Source organism: Camarhynchus parvulus, chromosome Z (assembly GCF_901933205.1).
Source record: "Camarhynchus parvulus chromosome Z, STF_HiC, whole genome shotgun sequence".
Taxonomy (NCBI): Eukaryota; Metazoa; Chordata; class Aves; order Passeriformes; family Thraupidae; genus Camarhynchus; species Camarhynchus parvulus.
The window spans coordinates 35,922,508-35,941,951 of NC_044601.1; the positions used below are offsets into that span (position 1 = coordinate 35,922,508).

At 36.7% G+C, this 19,444-nt stretch overlaps 1 protein-coding gene across 1 annotated transcript in view; it reads left to right on the top strand.

The window, feature by feature from the left end:
- Positions 1-19,311, top strand: part of SLC35D2 (solute carrier family 35 member D2) — a 25,100-nt gene extending 5,789 nt beyond the window's left edge. The window contains exons 4-12 of the mRNA XM_030968561.1: positions 1,729-1,796; positions 4,499-4,570; positions 6,520-6,588; positions 7,646-7,748; positions 9,685-9,777; positions 12,142-12,209; positions 12,944-13,022; positions 14,764-14,846; positions 15,448-19,311. Coding sequence (XP_030824421.1) covers positions 1,729-1,796; positions 4,499-4,570; positions 6,520-6,588; positions 7,646-7,748; positions 9,685-9,777; positions 12,142-12,209; positions 12,944-13,022; positions 14,764-14,846; positions 15,448-15,550 — 738 coding nt within the window. The 3' untranslated portion in view covers positions 15,551-19,311. The remainder of the gene's footprint in view (positions 1-1,728; positions 1,797-4,498; positions 4,571-6,519; positions 6,589-7,645; positions 7,749-9,684; positions 9,778-12,141; positions 12,210-12,943; positions 13,023-14,763; positions 14,847-15,447) is intronic.
- Positions 19,312-19,444: the final 133 nt, after the last annotated feature.

The following is a 19,444-nucleotide window of genomic DNA, read 5'->3' on the forward strand; positions in this document are numbered from 1 at the left end:
TGCTGTTGTCTTCGCTTTAACTTATATACAAAGGCATTAAAAAATAGAGCATGTATTTTCTTTATCCTAACAATATCTGTTGTTTGGAAGACTTTGCTGGATTGGCTGGGAGCAGTCAGCATTTTAGCTTCCAGGACCTATATAGTGTTTGTGGTGTTGGATTTGACTAGTCATAGTGAATCAGCTGGATTGCTCATTGTTGATTTCTCTACTTTTTAAGGAATCCTTAGTCCAACTCCTTATCCTTTTGTCAACTTTTGCTTTGACACTAAGATAATCATTACTTTTCACTCCTCAACTGGTTTATGTCTTCAGTGCACTCAGCTAGAGTTTTAAAGTAGTGAAATGCTTATTTTAGTGACGAAACTTTGAAGTTCCTGACCCTTTTAAGTAAATGATTCACTGATCTCTGCTGTTATGCTGGATGTTGTAATTTTCTCTTTACAATGGAATGAATTTCAGAGGAAAGATTATATAATGTCTGCTCTGTTTCCAGCCTATAAATTAAATGAACTAAAATGTTCTAAATAAAAGTCTGCAGATGAGACTGTGCTTTACAAAATTTTTGCAAACTTATGCCAGCAGGCTGAATATCTATTGTTACTCATACTTCTGCTTTCTTTATACTCCTGTTTACTTTTACTGTGACTTTCACTTAAAAGTTAACTTCAGTTGACTATCAGTTAACTTTTGCTTTACTTTTTTCTTTCTTGCTGTGAAAGAAACACAGCATTTTTAACATAGATTAAATACACCCTACTCCTCTATATGCTTTCCCAGCAGAAAAAGTTTAAAAATGAATAGCCTTTGACTTTAGTGTCCTCCAAAGTGTCCCCGTTTAGAAACAAGAGCAACTATTACACATTAGGATAGAGGATCTGTTATGTCGTTCTGCCATTTCAGCCCCTCTTGACTGATAGCGAATGGGACCAAATGTACACCCTGCCTTTGTCCCCATTGATTACTTTGATTAGTTTAAATCTTCTGCAAATTCCAACCTTATCCATTCTGTGATGCTGTAATTTTTTTCTGTAAAAGGAAAATTAATGGCTTTGAATTGCAGCTGATAATTGTAGGGATTAATGTATTCTTGTACATTTTCTTAAGGCTCATAAGTTCCATTATTGTTTCTCTATATTGTGTTATGGACTATAGATCTCTGTGCAAGTCAGTCTCTTTGCTGGAAGCAAAGTTTAATTTACTCATAATTACTTAACTTTCCTTTCTAGTATCTTACAAAGCAAATTTTTTTGGGTTAATCTAAAATGCTGCAACTTCCAGCTGTATTAATATATGTGGAATATGTAGAAGAGCACAGCATACTTATTGTTTATTAACTTTTTTATACCACCTCTTCACTTGATTATTTAGATGCTGTTGTCATTATTACTTTTATATCTAAAATTAAATGTTGAAATTGATATTAATCTGAAGATTGTAGTAATTAGAATAAAAGTGATTAACATTTACGCTAAATGGATTCTAAGTCTCATTAGTGGTAAATTGCAGCTCTTCTAATGACATCAGTGAAGCTGTGGTCATGACCAGTCACATAAATAGGAGCTGCAGATGATCTTACAGCATAGTTGCCTTTTTTTCCTGTTAAAAAACGCCTCTTTCTTCATAAAAGTACATCTGATATGACAGGTATCAAATTCTATCAAGTAAAGTTCCTCAATAGTACTTCTAAACAAAATAATCTGAGTTATGCTTTTAATTTTATCACAGTTATTTCCTCTGCCTCTGATTTATGTTGGAAACCACTTAAGTGGATTATCAAGTACCAGCAAGCTCAGGTACAGTAAGTAGAAGTTATAAGTAGACTGTTTGGATTTTACCCTTTTCTCTTGTGGGGTAAAAAAGAAACCCTAAAGAAGAGCATTGTCTGGAGTCTTAAATCCATGTGGTGTCTGTCTGTCTGCCTGTCTGTAAACCCCTGGTACTATTATGAAATTTTTACACAAACATTTGATCAGTTTGCAAGTTGTCTGCTTCCTTTAAGGGGAGCTTAGCCAGTCCTGTACTGACATAAAATCACAGTGCTCCTATGTGACCATGAAAGTGCTTACACTTTTGCCACACACCCAAGCATCCTGCTTTTCCTGGGTGTCAACCACAGAGTTGGAAAACTGTGTTTCTGAAGGAAGAAGCATAAGGAAAATGTTTGTACCATGATGTCATGGCAGATATTTAGGAATCACCAAGAGATGAAAAACTGTTGTGTAGTGGGTTGGTGGTGGTGCTTGGGGGGGTGGTGGTTGTCAGGGAGCACTGCTGAAGAGTGCCTTGACTGCCATGAGCCTGTAAGCTTAGACCCATGAGAGTTGCTTCCATGCTAGTGCTAAAAAGGTGTAAGCAATGCAGATAGAATGAATGACTCTATTTTCTGTGGAAGACAAGCACAGAAGCATGATGGCTGCACCAGGACTGGAGGATACAGCTAGAGGATACAGCAGGATACACTGGTTTGTGTGCAATTCATAACTATGAGACAGATGCTAGGAAAGAAAGTAGAACCACAGAATCACAGAATCATCAAGGTTGGAAAAGACCTGTAAGATCATCCAGTGCAACTGTAAACAGCACTACCACTGTAACCCTGGACTAGTAATCTTATCACCCAGTGCCAGATCCAAGCACCCTCAGGGATGGTGACTCCACCACCTCCTGGGCAACCCACTCTAATGCCTGATCACCCTAGCAGTGACAATTTTTTTCTAATATCTAGTCTGAATCTCCCCTGCCTCATCTGAAGGCCATATGTTCTGGTGCTCTCACTGTAGGCACAGTAGAAGAGAACTGCCCTCACTTCACTGCACCCTTCTTGCAGGGAGTTGTAGAGAGTGATGAGGTCCCCCAGTGTATTACTTTTAATTTGTTTGCATTTCTGTGGTGGTGTTCGCAGGGGTCTCAGGACGAGGGAAGAAATAAGAATTTTGAGTCTATGTTTCAGAAGGCTGATTTATTATTTTATGATATATATTATATTTAAAGAAAATTATATATTAAAACTATACTAAAATAATAGAAGAAAGGATTTCATCAGAAGGCTAGCGAGGAAAGGAATGATAACAAAATCTCGTGACTGATCAGAGAGTCTGAGACATCTGGACTGTGATTGGCCATTAATTAAAAACAACCACATGAGACCAATCAAAGATGCACCTGTTGCATTCCACAGCAGCAAATAATTATGGTTCACATTTTGTTTCTGAGGCCTCTCAGCTTCTCAGGAGAAAAAATCCTAGCAAAAGGATTTTTCATAAAATATGTCCATGACACATTTCTTTTTATTTATAGAATTAATGTTCTCCAGATATGAACACTAGATGCCTGGTTCTGCAACTCCTTGTTGAATGTGTTCACGAGCTGTTCCACTGAAACAGACATTAAGACTTAGGCAGTACTGTGCCTGGTAGCACTTCTGCCATTTTGAATATGAAAGAAATTTCGAAACTGTAAAAGTTGGGTTTTTCTTTCCCTTTTCTCTGATTGTAAATTTAAATGCTTAGTAGGGTATGTAAGTGCACCTTCTCCCTCTGCTATGGCTGGTATACCTATTTTAGATTTACTAGTTTTAACTAATTTTTATAACGGAAACTTTAAAATGCCTGCAGTGTTCCTACCATTAATATTTTGTTACATTGCATTTTGGTACAATATATAATACTTGTTTTACATCATTGAATTCTCCACCTTGTTTAGGTTGTCTGGAAGGGGCAGATGATCCCATGTATAAATTCAAAATATCTGTTGTAAAGTTTTTAAACATTGTGTTAGGAATTGTATCATTTACTAATGCAATTGTTAATAATTATCTTTAGCAGGGGATTAATTGGTCCATATGGCCATGGTGTCACATTTACAGTGTCAGATGCAAGTGTTTTCTCACCCAGAAAGGTTTCCAACTGCATTACTTCATGCAGATCAACAATATCTTGCTAAAAATAGAAGTTTGTTTGTAGTTGCAGCTGTGGCCCCACCTTTCATGTTTCTTGTATTTCCTCTAATTTTTTGGTCATGGATTTATTTTACTTTTTCAAAGTACAGCTTGTTTACTAAGCATGTTTTCTTTGTATTTTATTTCTGTTACATGTTTTCAGAGAAAAGTTTAGTGTCTCTCCTTTTAAGTTTCAATAGAAATAGTTTTTATTTAACTATGTCTATGAATTTTGCAGAAAGAATTATTTCATAAGGGTTATGCTAGGTAAAAAATATCTACTGTATTCCATTTCAGTAATGCAGAGTGACCCTCAAACATAGCCAGTTGCACTGATTTACTAACTGGCAGAGCTTGCTATCTTTCGATGATTTGGTTGTCTAATGTGCATGTCAGACTGACATTCATATATATGTACTAAATGATTTGCTATTTGTTTTGGTTTCTTATTCCTGGACTAATTGTTCCATCCCCTGGGTTAGTAAAATAAGAGTTAGAATATAAGAATGCTATTTATCTGACACTATGCTTGGATTTTTATTTTGTTTTTTTTGACAGTTTGCCGATGTTTACAGTGCTCAGGAAGTTTACCATTCCACTTACTTTACTGCTGGAAATCATCATACTTGGGTGATCCTTTTTGTTTGTTTTTGGGGTTGTGTTTTTTTTTTTCCATTTAAGATTCCTTTACTTTAGATCACATCAAATTGATTACTTGTGTCATCTCATCAGAAAATTGAATAAGTGATTTTTACTTACAAATAGAGAAAAGCAAAGAAAGTGATTTATGTAGCTTTTTTGAAGGCATAGATATATACATTTTAGTGAGGGAAAAAATCAACTTGCCTCCATTTTCATATCTCATTCTCTAGACTGTTACATGCGTTTCAGGTCAGCAGACACAACTCAGTCACTTTCGGTTGTTATGTTTGTGTCTTGTCTTGGAGGCTCCTAAACTGCTTCACACAGACAGATCCTGATGTCTCCAAAGAATGCTGATAGCATGACAGTCTGCTTATGTGGAGTAACTGTCTGGGTCAAGTCTGAAAATATACCAGGTTAATGAAGCAAAATGGTATTTACCAGTTCTTAGATCAGAGAAATCCTTACTTACAGACTCCTATGTTATTTTTCATGAGAAATTAAGAAGGTTGTGCTAGCTGCTCAGGATCGCTAATTTCAGTAGTACTGAGCTGGAGGAACAGGAGTATAAATTCATCGTACTTTGTCCAGAACTTCACAGTTCTATCCACATGACTGATGCTGGACTCACAAAATGAGCTCACAAGGAGAAAACCAGCTTGCTGAATCTGAACCCAGGCAGCATGAGAGTGATGATCAGGGGAAAGCTAAAACTGCAAAAAGCGCCCAACTAAACTGTCATCTGCATTTGGCTGAAGCAGCAGTTAATTGATTAATGTGATTCATATTTGGAAGTGCTCTGGAATTCTTTTGTAGTTTTAACTTCTCCCAGGGAAAGCAAAACTTACTGTCTTCTGTTGGCCTGAAGACTCCCACAAGCAAGTGAAAAAAAATGTGAGTCAGTGAGATGTACATAAATGCTCAGCTGGAGAACATCAATGTGGCCTGTGAGTGCAAGCAACATCCTAACCAGTGGAAAGCTTGGGAGGAGAATGCTGTGTTGGTGCAGACTGACACAGTGGATTTCCTCAGGACTGAAAATGAAAGGACTCTAGAGAGTCTGTGCAGGCTTATATCAGGATTTTTGAAACAAGATTTGGATTGTTATTCTTGAGAGTCATTATGATCAAAGCCTAATTTATCTAGAGCCTGCTCAGCACTTTATTCTTGGGACAGTGGTCCACAGGTGTAGTCCTTTACACTCAGGATTTCTCCAAGAGTGTTTCTTCAAGAGAATTGTACATTTTGTTTTGAGGATCTTCTCTCTCAGTCTTACCCTGACAGAATAAGGACTAGGGGAATATCTGTGAGGCATGTTGCAGTACGATGCAAAAATGAATGCTTAAGGTATTTCCAAATAAAGTGGTGTAGATATACCTTTTAATAGATAAACCTTTTAATAGATTTACAGTATCCTTTTTACTACTCTGTGGCAGCACTGATGTGGTAGTGAAGAATGCCATAAGCTCCATGTTTTCCCTTTCAAGTAAAAAGTTTCAGTTTGAGTTCAAAATAAGTATCTATTTGAAAATAATCCAGATGGTGTGCTGTATAGCATATTCCTCAACAGAGGTGGTGTGAAAAACTGCATGAGAGATGTACTGGACTGCTGGACAACACTGAAATATGTCTATTATGAATATCAATGCACATTAAATTTGTTTGGTTCAGTGCTGTTACTTTGAACCTTTAATCTTTACTTTTATAATTGCCTAGTAAGAGGGTGCTCAGAGTGCTTTTTCAATCTCCGTTCTCAGGGCCAAGGTCTGACAGCATGGCACATGGGCAATCACATTAGTTCTGTAAGGTTGTCAAGACTTTGCCCTCCTATTAAATGTTTTGTGATTGTTAATTGCTTTGAAACTTTTCAGGCAGACAGCCATTTAATCTCTGCTTCAAATAATGAAAATGTGAACTGTTTCAATTTTTGCCTGCAGGAAACGGTACCCACTGAATATTATAGTCAGCGTATTTGCCATCATTCTTGGGGCTTTCATAGCCGCTGGGTAAGGTTTTAATTTCTCATACAAAGCCATATTTTGAGGGGAGAGACAGCAGGAGGACTTTTTCCTTGTTTAATTCCGAGTAAACCTAAGTGGAGATAAGTTTCTCTGGATAAAGTTTTGATTTGGAAAATCTCTCTAGTGACATCACTGGGAGGTGCAGTTATACAAAGGAAAAAATCTAATTCCTGCTGACAGTCTTTCGGTGTGTCTTTTTCCACCTCTAGGTTTTCCATGTTTGCAGGATCATAAGTGAAGCAAGTTAAAACTGTGTGAGGAATCTTGTTTTTATTTCATGATATCAGTGTATTTTAATAATCTTGGAAAAGTATATTCTTGTTCTGGATAAAAAGAATGATATTTTGGATGTTAAATATGGAGTTACACATTGTATATTTTTTAATCATAACACCCCCTTTTTTTTTTTTGTTTTTTTTTTTAAGTTCCATTGTGAGATAATGGTTACAAAGCACCTGTATGCTGTTGTCCTCTGTTTTCTGTTTGAACATTCCTTTACCTACCTGGAAAGTTAATGTTTTGTTTGTTTGTTTCCTGGCTTTGCTATGGACAAGGGTAAATAATTTCCATGTGATGTGACAGAGATAGAGCCATGTCCTATCAAATTAATTACCCTGTATTGATGAGGTAACTGGTCAAAACAAAAAGGATGACAATATGTCTGAAAAACATACAAACCAGTTGGATTTTATTCCCTAGTCACTTCCTGTAGTAAAAGAAATAGTTAAGTAAATTCAGTTATAATTGGACTGGTTATCAGGATTGAGATGGGTGGAATTTTTCTCTGGATGAAAACGGAACATTTCCTGCCACTTTCACACTGAGCATTAGAAACTCTGATGTTTCATTTGTGATGGTCCTGTGACTGGAGAAATGTAAAGTACTTTGACTTACAAAAAAGGCTTGAAGGAAAACCTGTGACTGGCTGGAGTTCATGGGATTTGCATATCCTCATTCACAATATTTGTCTTGGTAGACAAGGTAATGCAATGCATTGCATATTTTTTGCTTATTTACAATATAGTATTTCTTTCTTTCCCAGGTCTGATCTGTCTTTCAGTCTGGAGGGCTATATCTTTGTGTTGCTAAATGATATCTTCACAGCAGCAAATGGAGTTTATACAAAGCAGAAAATTGATCCAAAGGTAACTTGGGGTGATTGGTTTGAATTTAGCAGTGAGCTACTGTCTTGGTTTAGGGCAAATTTAGGGAGAGGTCCCTCTAGAAAGCAAATTCAAGTGGCCCTTCTCCCTACCTGGTCCAGAGATAAACTTCCTTGGAGAAAAGTGGAAAAAACTATTCAACAGCCAAGGTACTCACAAACATGAAAGAAAAAAAAATAATATTAAGCTTTGGAACTGAAGAGATGGCAAATTCAGAGAGAGAGAGTCCTTGTCATGGAGTGTAGCTTGGCTTGCTCAGTCTCTTATCAATCCCTTTGGTGCTAGAAAAGGCCGTGTCCTGGGCCCTGGTGCAGCACAGGCATGAGCTCCTGATGTTTTCCTGGGTTTTCAGTCCAGAGCAGGTTTGAATAGTTCCAAGAAAAAGAAAAACTACAGTCTAGGGAACTTCTCTGCCTCAGCTAGCTAAAAAAAATAACTAAAAGCAAAGGAGAACTCTCTCCCACTGTCGGTGCTGCAGACAACACACACCGAGAATGAGAGCTGAAGCTCTTACCTCTGTGTTCTTAAATACAGCTGCCTCAGACACACCTCTTCTCCTTTTCCCCCTCTTCACTCTTGGATCTTGTTTTAAAGGCACAAAACTTATTTCTAGGCTAAACAGACAAATGGGGATAAAATTCAGTATCATAAAGTCACCACATTAGTGACCCTAGGACACCTACTTATTATATGACTTTTATGTACTTACCATTATGAACTCATAAATAACTTAATTTACTTTCACATTCCAGTTGATATATGAATTCTTAATAGAGAACAGCCTAGAAAAAGTTGTTATTTCTATCTCTGGCTAGGCTTGAGTAAGCGAACTGTATTTTCTTTTCTCCCAAGGCTTTTAAGCAGAGTTTGTAGTTATTAAAAAAAAAAAAAAGCAAACCATAAGCAAACAGTTTACCTCTAAATTTGATACATATATATATAAGGATGATGACTTTTTGACTAGAAACATGTTATGTGAGGTTTATGTAAAATAAACAGAGAACTGTCCAGCCTAAGTCATAACCACAGTAACTGTAGTCTTTTTCAGTTATCTAAAAGCAAGTCTTCAGCAAGAGCAGGTGTGACAAGGTATTAGGTGATATCTTGATATACATTACTCACGTAAGTGTTGGGCAGGCTGCTCTTCAAATGCAGTGCCATGTAACATACTAAGCCATAGCAAAGAGCAGTCTTGGATAGAGGTTTGGTTTCTGACTTGGGTGGTTCACTCTGTACAGCAGAAATATATGTCTTTTAATAATCTTAGACATCTTTGTCGATTCTAGATTGCATTTTTATTTTTAAGCAGCACTTAACAGCCTCACAATGTTCTGCAAAATACAGGAGAAGAGATAGGCTGCAGAGATTTTCTAAGCAGCATGGCTGAATCTGGAGGAAGGGAAGGTTATTTTTTCATTCTCCTATTTTCCTGCCTTTGTGCCAAGCAAGTTAACCCACAGGTTATATGGCAACTCCTAAGTTGCATAAAGTTACATCAATTACCAGTGATTACAGAGCTCTATCTATGAGTCAAACTTCATTAATTTTCCTGTTACATGTTTTTGTGGTTGATTTGTAGTAGAATGACTAGGTGATTCCTTGGCCAGGCAGAGACTTATGTGAAGTCAACACAAGCACTTCTGGACCAGTGCTTTTGAAAGCTCCTAGAGTTGTATAGAAAGTGTCCAAGGTATAACAGAGCAGTAACACTCTGCTGAGGCACAGACACAGTGAGTGGAGTGGAATTTCAGCTTAGTATGAAACACTGAATAAAAGGATTGCAAGTTTGTATTTTAAATTGAGATGTATTCTATCTCTTTACTCACTGACAATAATGTCAGAACAATTACTAGAGAAATAGGTAGTATTTTGCTCCCAAGTGGCCTTTAATACCAAATGCCATATTTGTTTTTCACAGGAGTTGGGAAAATATGGTGTCCTGTTTTATAATGCTTGTTTCATGGTGATTCCAACAGTTATTATTAGCTTTTCTACTGGAGACTTTCAGCAGGTAAGTGGCAATATTGCGTATCTCAGACTGATAATGTTATTTTGTTCAGATTTCATTTGGGGAGTGAGAGGGGCTTTTTGTTTGTTTCTGAAGAGGTAATTCTCCCTCAAAAACTCTCCCTAGTTTGATTAGTTTGAAAAGTGTGAGTTACACTTGTCCTTCACAGGTAAGAACTTGTGAGTATTCACTTAAGGAGAAGCTAAATTTGTGTGATAGTCCTTATTTGAGTCTTTGTCTAGGAACTAAGGTATCTTCAGGTACACCCAGTTTGAACAAAAGGTCGAGAATCCAGCTGCACTGTGATTTGCCACATGCTCTAAAACAAGATTGCAACTATACAGACAATTTTCAGTCTTTCTCTTTGAGTCTTCCTGTCATTCTGATGTCCAGGGCATATTTCTGTTTAGTCTCAGTCTAGTTTAGTAAGCTACATTGTGCATTCTCATAGAATGCACAATGCAAGACTCTCCCCAGGTAATCCTAATACATTATCTGTAGGCAGTATGTGTTGATACATAAAGTATCAGACCAGAAGGTTTTCCTGGCTCCCTCAGACTTGCCGAGTTGCCTTTTTAGGAATAGTTAAATGGGTCTAGTCACTCCTATTCCTTTCTAGAAATGTTTTACATTTGCCACAGAAAATTCTTTAGAGGGCGTAATAAATCATTGTAATGTTCTTTGTTGTATGTTGTTGTGCCCTGAACTCACAAAATCTTGTCACTGTGTGCTTAGAATTCCGCTTTAAGCAGAAAAATTATGATTCCCTGAAAGTGATAGAATTAGGTCTGCAGTGAATGTGAAATTTCTTTGTGTCATCAGTCCAGCATGACCTTGTGCCAGTTTAGGAAAATGCAGCCGCTGCCTATCTTGGAAAAAGAGCCCAAGTTTTTATAGCTGTAAGATTTCAACTGCTTTTCCAGAACACAGGGTTCGAGATATTTTGGTAGACCTGGTCAGAGAACTTTACCTTGTTGCTAGGTTTACTTCAGGGGAAAATACGGAGTGTGTTGTGCCCACTGGCTGATTTGCTGTAAACATCTTAATGCTCAGTTACCTGAAGAGAATAAATATCTATTAAGGAAATACATTTTGCTTGCTGTGCATCACAATGGTTTGGTCACTTAAAAATAGAAGTACTATTAAATGTTGCAGATAACTAGTGTCAGTGTGACACACAGAAATCAAATTACAGAGAAAACAGAGAAAATGGAAAAATACTGATCATAAGTCAGCAAATGATTGTAGATAACCATTTTATTTAGCAGATTTTCAGACCAGTTTTTCACCTGGCAGAACTTCTTGCCTTGACCCGTCACAGCATACATCTTCTGCTGTGAAGTCAAAGCAACCGTACCATGTCTGTCCCTACCCCCATGTGGTAGGGACATGCTTCTACTCCTCTAGCTAGTTCTGTAATCTTGGAGAGATTACAGTTTGTGAATGAATGTCCAAGTTAGTAATTTCTCCTCCACCAGCTGGCTCACTGTGGGGACAGGAAAGCATGATGCAATATAAGAGGAAGGAAGCCCCAGAATGGCTCTCTGTTATACTTGGCAGCTTGTTGTTGCACACCAGCAAAATTCTAGTAGGGCAGAGCTGCTCAAGATCCTTTTTACCTATTACCTCACACGGTGGAGGCTCAGCTGGCTGTTAGCATGGACTAACAGCCTTTATTCTGTTTCTCAGGGATGTGTTCAGCCTTAGCTGAATTTGTTGTTTATGTAGCAAGTGTAAACTAACTAGATTAAAATGAGGCATATCCAGGAGTTGCTAGAGACGGAAAAGAATCTGTGACATTTTCTTAGTGGCTGTGTGGGACTGTGTGTTTGTTTGCTGCACTTCACTAGGGAGGTTACTTCAAAGCGATTGAGGCTTTTCATTGATATTTGTTATTGAGAGACCTTAGTAATGCTCAAAACACAGACTTGGGCCATGAAAATTGTTCATGAATGAATCTGTGCTGTGGAAGAGATTTAGAGGGAATTATTTATGTATTTGCTGTTTCTGTCCATCTCACATCAACACTATTTATTATGTGTTATTATTCACAGTGTTAGTATCTGTCAGTAAATAGAAAAACACAATTTTTTGTATTGTGTTCGTGTTCACTGCTTACAGTGTGCACTTGTGTATCTGCTCTGCTCTACATGTTACAAGTACTTGTCTAGGTATCAGGGATGCTGTCATCCTGCTATTTGTCAAGTTAGGTGCATTAAACTGTTCCCAGAAGTAATATAAGTGGTTCATAATTTTGGTATGAATAAAATGTATTTTGTGAATTTACATATTTTCATATTAAGTACATTTTATATGTGTTTACAGTTGATTATATAACACATAATTCTCTCTCTCTCTTTTTAATAGGCAACACATTTCCAGCACTGGACAAATTTTTTATTTGTCTTTCAATTTATTCTTTCCTGCTTGTTGGGGTAAGGATATGGGGAGAATAAAGCAGGTTGTTTCCATGTCAGTGTTTCAAATTGCAAATCTCAAATGCAAGACTCACTAATAAGGTACATTAAAGTTCAGAGAAAAAGGGTTTTCCCCCAGGGTTATGTCTTGACTTTTAATTATTTCTGATGGTGTAAATAACTGTTCAGTGCTATCTGGATTTTTGACCTCATGGTACAGTGCTGAGCAACATGACATTTAGCTTTGTATTTTCTGTACTGTCTCTTCTGTCTGTCTTTTCCAATAATCTAACTTTGCAGTTAATAGCATGTAAGTCCTTGAGTATAAGAACTGTTTCAGTGTGTTTGTTCTTCAAAGTAGCTGGAAAAGTGTGGGAGACTTAAAAGTAATGAAACAATGCTTTGTTCCTGTTAAAACTGCAGAGTCAAAGGAAGAAGGAATTGCATCCTGTTCTCCTCTTCCATGTCATAACCAAGGGGTCAAACTAACTTCAAACACTGACATGTAAACAACACAGAGAAAAGGGTTGACTCTGCTAGAGCTCAAGTAGCATATTTTAACATATGTTTTGAATATTCTGTATGTGCACATCATTATTAGAGATTCACAGAAATTCTTTTACAAGTGTTTGAAACAGGTGGGATTATAGATTCCGGAAAAATACTGATCTAGATAATGTTGAATATCTTGAAGTAATGTTAAACTTCTTAGCTCCCTGGGAGGAATTTATAAAATTTTCTCCTTTGTTTAGGTTTCTCTTGATGTATTCTACTGTCCTGTGCAGTCATTACAATTCTGCACTCACAACAACAGTAGTTGGTGCCATCAAGGTGAGTTATGGACCAGAAGAGGGAAATAAAAATGCTCAAATAGACAGGAAAGAGCATTGGCTCAGCAGTGATCTTGATTCTGCTTTGAGATGGAAACTCAAAAGAGACACTGCTTGTGCCAAGCAAGGTCACACCACAAAGTGACCCTGTTCTCTTGCCTTCAAAGTCAGGTATGCTCCAGAAAACATTGTTAGTATTGATCTATTTTTATTTCTTCTAGAAGAGAAACTGGAACAATTTTAATTAAAAGGTGTACATTTAGCCACATTTCATCAGGGAGTATCCTGTGCCTCTCTTGTTTATTAGGTTATTGTATGTTAGTCAAGATGCCCTGATGCAAATCCAGGCGAACTTTTACTTTGGGCTAAACTAATTTCCTTTGTAGCTGATATGTAGGGCTTTTATAGATACAGAATAATGACTAAGCTGAAGAACGGAGTGTGCTTTATGGTTAAGTGCCTCAGCCTTGGTGTGAGAACCTGTGTTCTAGCTGAACGGATTAATTTTGGTTTGTACAAATTCTGGTCAATTCGACCAACACCAAAATATGCATATCTTAAAAATTGAACCTGGTGTCCTTAGAGTCTGTTTTCTTTAACTCAGTTTAACTTAAAACTGTGCATCTTGCTTTGTATTGATGAGGACAGCATGTCTAGGAACATCCCTGACTACCCATGTGCTTTTTTGTAGGCCAGTTTGGAGAGAAACATAGAATTATAAAGCTGAAAGAGAAAAGACAAAACTTACGCAGCTGTGGGCAAAAGATTTTCAGAATTCAGCCTAGCTTAACAAGAATAACAGTACTGAAAGTGCTCCCTTCCATGACTAAGGAGAACAATAAATTCACCGTAACAAAATCTGCAAAAGGAGGGCAGTACTTCTCTTTCTACATCCTTTTTCTTTTTTGAAAGCTGCAAGATTAATCTAGTAGTTTTCATCCTGTGGCCCTGGAAACATTCTTTTAAATTTTATATGTCTGCATCAAACCATTAAGCCAGGGCAAGACCATTTCTATTTTCTTAGCTGTAATAGTCTTTTTCACTCTTTGAACAGCTTTAAAGTTGAGAAGCAGGTTATGATGCATCTGTCTCCATTAGAGACTTGTGGAAACAGATGTCATTATGCAGACTAGCTAAAACAATTGAAAGCAACGAACTGTTGGTAAAATGATCACGCACTTCTACATTTTTCCTTCTGTCTTTAGGGGTCTATTTTTCCAAAACTTGATGCAGGTGGGTGAGAGGTAGAATTTTTAACTTTAAGCTGTGCCTGTCTTGAACCTGTACCAAGTGATTTCAGAGCACATTTAGTTGGAAAAGTAAGTGGATAACCCTCTTAAGGTAATAATGAAGAACTTTTACTGTGACTTTAAGGTATCCTTTTTATGCTGGAGAACCCAAAACCCACTTTTAAGAAAAGAGATTTGAATTCCAAAGATAATAAAAAATAAATATCAAAAGGTGACCTTAGGTCCGTTTTGCCTAATATCAAATTGCTTTTTTTTCCCCTAGAAAGTTACTGTGCATTGTATACATTTAGAAAACATACTGATTTTATTATTCTTTTCATTGCTACATTATCCACAAGGCTGACATCCATAAAATTAGTTTAAAGGCTGATTTGAGAGTGGTCAGCAACACAGTATAACTATTTCCTTAGAAAAGTGAATTAGTTGATGTTGTTTGTATTCATGGAGATGAAATCTGATTTAAATAAATGCATGATTTTTGTTTCCTTTCAGAATATATCCATTGCTTACATCGGAATGTTGATTGGTGGAGATTACATATTCTCCATGTTAAACTTTGTAGGGCTAAATATTTGGTAAGTGAAACTTGAGTAGCCTTTATTTATTAAAGCTGAAAATTTCTCAGTGAGTTCTAGTTTTATATTTTGTTTGATTGGACTCATTCGGTGACGCAGTTTTGAAACTACTGGCCTGACAAAGCACTGCCTCAGGATGTAAAGGTCATTACAGTTAGTTATGTCTTTTCATGTCTGTTTTCAGACATTAAATATTGTTGTGGTAAGGCCTAATTGTGGAAATACACCTGCAGTTTTACTGTGTGGAATTTTTTATGAGCAGCAGTTCTGAGCTGTGAGGCTTCCAAGTAAAAGTCAGGTGTGGTGTGGGAAGTGAGAACACTGACTAAATGAATTGTGCCCATTGAATATAAGCTCTGACTTGTGAGTGGTTACTTTCTGTGCTTAGATGGTGCCCTGTGTGTGTGAATCTGTGAGCAACTGATAATTGATCTTTGTCTGCTTGGGGCTGCTTTCTCAGATGGGTTACATAATTCCTAGGTACTCCTAGTTTATGATAGCTGGTGTTCTTTAGCTCTTCAGAAGGAAAGGTATGTACGTATGAAATTACATCTGTAACATCAGACATCTTTGACACCACTGTTCATTCTTTTTTGTTTAGCATGGCAGGAGGACTGAGATACTCATTTTTAACATTAAGAGGAAACAGCAAGCCTGCACAACCTGGGGATGAAGAGAATGCACTTACAGTGTCAAAGACTTAGACAAAATGCCTGCCTTGAAAGAGACTGAAGATACAAGTTTGTTTAGCATTGCCAAGACCATAAGTATATGCTGAAACATACTTGGAACAACAACAAAAAAAATCTACCTCAGTTGTCACAGATGCACACAATTCACTGGCTCAGAAATATTCTTGCACACCATTTTTTTTGCATGCAAACTAGTTTGATTTTAGCTTTTTCTTCTTAATCTGAAAGCCATTTTGTAGGAAGGAGTGCTATGAGCCAGTCTTAAGTTGTAAATTTCTGCATTTACCTGTACTTGGGTGCTATTTCAACAAGATCTTTGAGCTTTGTTTCAGTGACTGCATGTAGTCTCTTGAGGCAAAATTCACTGTAAAGATCATGAGGCTTGATTCACCATTGCCTTATGCCATATGTAAACCTAGATATCACTGGGGAGATGAAAGATCCTAGTGGTTCAGATTGATTTCACGCAACAACACATGGGTAAGTGATACAGAAAGTATGGAGCAAAGGGGGTATTTGCCCCCAGATTGTTCCCTGTGTAAGTGTCAACTAAAAAATTCAGGCTATGTCCATGTATGTATATTGTGTAGGCATTCTCTCTGTGTTTTTCTCATCCTCAATCACACTATGGTGTTTTGCAGAAATTGTCACTGTTGTTATAAATGACCCCTCATAACTTTGCAGCAGATCAAGGAGAGTAGGGAAATGACAGGGGATATTTTCATATTTGAAGATTTTTGTGTGTGTGTGTGTCTGTGAGCCAGTACTGACAAATCTATTTTTGTTAAGTTACATTTTTCTTTTTATATCACATTCCCTTCCTCTCACCTTTTATCTGCAACCACCTTGCTGCAGAGAAGTGGTGCTACTATGTACAAACATAGTAGGAGAGAGAAACATAGATACGTGGAGGACTGACTTGTGTTTAAATAAGGAGAAATGGCTAGTGTCCTGTTGTGTCTTCTTTATACAGTAAAAGCTTATCTGGTACTCATTTATGCTTGCAGTTCTAAGCAAGGAATCATAATGAGCCTGGGGATGACTACAGTAGGCTCAGCTGGTACAATGGTTAAGAGGTCCAGACTGATGGTCTGAGTGATCATCTGGGACAATAACATCCATATCTATATTTCAATAACACCTGTATCTGTATTTCCTTCTTTGAAAAGATTTGACAATGCTTACCTGTTTCTCTGAGGATAAACTGTTAACCTTTGAAAATGTGATAGGCACATTGAAGTGCTGGAAGATAGCAGAGAAATTAATCTTGTTGAAGTGAAGTTCTCAATTCCCTGTGGGCATGAGCCAAAATTTTTGAAAATAATCAAATCAAAAGAAGATTTGGAAAGACTTTGACATGGAACAAGGGTGGTCTAATGACTTGTTTGATCACTTCAATTGAAATACAGGTAATCTGAAAATACAGAAAATCAGAAAACATTACTCTGTGTGTAGCACATCAATGACCAGTCTGAATTAGATCTAAGAAACATGTGGGAAACTCACACCAGAAGATTCAGGGAGTGACTGCCTGCATGGATTTGAATGGCAAGAGGAGCAGTGACTGCAGATACTAGAAGTGGCATTTAAAGACATGGTCAAAGTGGAAAGAGAAATCTGAGCTATCAATTTTCTCACAGCTGGCGAAGAATGTGACTTTCATTTTCTATCTGCTGAAGACCTGTGGAGGGAAAGCATTGCTGCAAATATTTTTTCATGATCATCTGTTTTTAAAAATTTCCTTTATGCTTAAAAACCTTCAATATTTTTGAGTGTATTCTTTTATAAGACTCCTCTTTCTTCAGAACATCTCTACCTCCACAATTTCAATTACTGAACCTTAACTCTCTTCTATGAGACAAGGTATTGGAAAGTTTTCATTTATTGTGAAATTAGTATGAGTGCCATTTGATTGCAATACTGAAGAACACACAAAGGCAACTGCTAAATAAGATGTAGTTCCCACAAAGGAACACTGAACATTTGCATATAATTAATTAATATTTTGCTCTACCTTTTATAAATAAAATTATACAGATTGCACTTTTAACAAATGTTTTGTTTGGGTTACTTTTTTTTCTGTTGTGGATGGACACATTCAATTGTCCCAAGCACATGAACAACACTGCTATTTGCTTTTTATATGATTAACTCTTCTAGTGTACTTCAAGTAGTTTCTTTAGCTCATTCTGTACCATAGTGAAGTGATTTTATTTAATTTCTTATTCATAGAATGTTTTTGAAGTGCTTCAGACTTAGATTTTTCACCTGAAACACAGACCTGATAATTACAGTCTTTATGACAGTGTTACTCAGAATCATTTAAAAAATAAATCTAGCAATAACAAGAAATAGGTACTATTTAGAAGTACTTGCAATTGCTTGCATACTTTCACAAAGAAATTCAGCTTCAGTCACTTTCTGTTTTCCTCTATGTCTGAGATACTGTTGATTTCAGTAAATTTGCTGCTTAAAATTCTGGCAGTATGGGCTCCACCGGGCACAACTATCATGTTAGAATTTAGGAAATTGTATGGCTGTTTCACCCAGAACATCAATAATTGTGTCTTTCAGTTACTAAGATAGAAACTTAGAACTGATTTTTTTAGGATACAGCTGCTTACTTTTCTACAGATTTCGTATTAATGAACTTAAGGTTTTAAATATGACATTCATACCATTACAGGTGTCAGGGTTACAAGGAAACATACAAACAAAAATCATTACTTGACCAGAAAAACAATATTGTCCTGTGCATTGATCTGTTCATGCTCTAAATTTTGTGGGGCTTTTTTAGCAGTGACCTCACTGTAGTGAAGTGAGATTAAGTGAAAAAATGTGATCATCCAAGCGACTTCCTACCCATTCACTGTGTAAATTTTTTGCAGTGATTCGTGTGGAAGTCAGAGAGGCAAAAAAGAACTTACCTCAGAAAAAAACCACTTAGACTGAAGAATTCTTCTCATACTTAAGAATTTATTAATTTTCTTCTCATTATCTTGGCCTAATTTACTTGTATTGGACCCATGACTTTGTAGACCTATCTGAGACTCATTACCAGCCGCAGGAAAAGAAAATGGAAACAGAACATGGAAGTCCAGAATAGAAGACTGGCAGCTGTGGAAGATTGTGTTTTGATTCCATCATTAAATAAAAAGAATTATTTTGAATTTTGAGAGCATTAATTTAAAAGAGGTATTCAGCATTAATTTTACATGTAGAAAATAAAGATACCTCTTCAAATTTAAAGTATTAATTGAACAGTGAGTAATTTTTTGGGCTATTCGTGATTGATTGTAAATACTTTTGTAAATGTAATATTCAAACCTTTTTTATTTGTTTGGTCTGGCTTACTTATGAGGTGAGCCCTGAGAGGAAAATTAAGGCAGGTTTAGTGTGAGGAAACTGGGTTGTTGTTAAGCTAAGACAGTAATGATTTTTTATCTTCTTGTTGCAGATAAGCTAGTGTTACCTTCCTTGTGATTCACACATTGTCTTGTAAAGCATCTGCACAATTATGGGTTTCTATCTGAAGGTGTCAGTAATGTAACATGATAAATCTTTATTTCTGGTTCCAATATGAATTTGTCCTGGAAGTGTCTGGGCCACAATGTAACTCTTCACTGTACGAAGTAGTGTTGATCTCTGTTTGGGGTATTCTTTTTTAAGGGTTTGGTTTAGATACATCTCTGGTCTCTATGAATGGTTAACAATGACAATAAAATTAGTTTTTTAGGTTTGTGCAGTTTCCAGAAAAGAAGTGAAACCCTTCCCCCGAGGGCAACATTAGAAATCATTGTTTAGTTTGGATTTTCTCAATAGTTTACAAATGTGGGTTTAATGTAGTGGTGTTATGCTAATCTAAATCCCGGACATTTCCTGGAAAATGAAATCTTGTGACTGGAT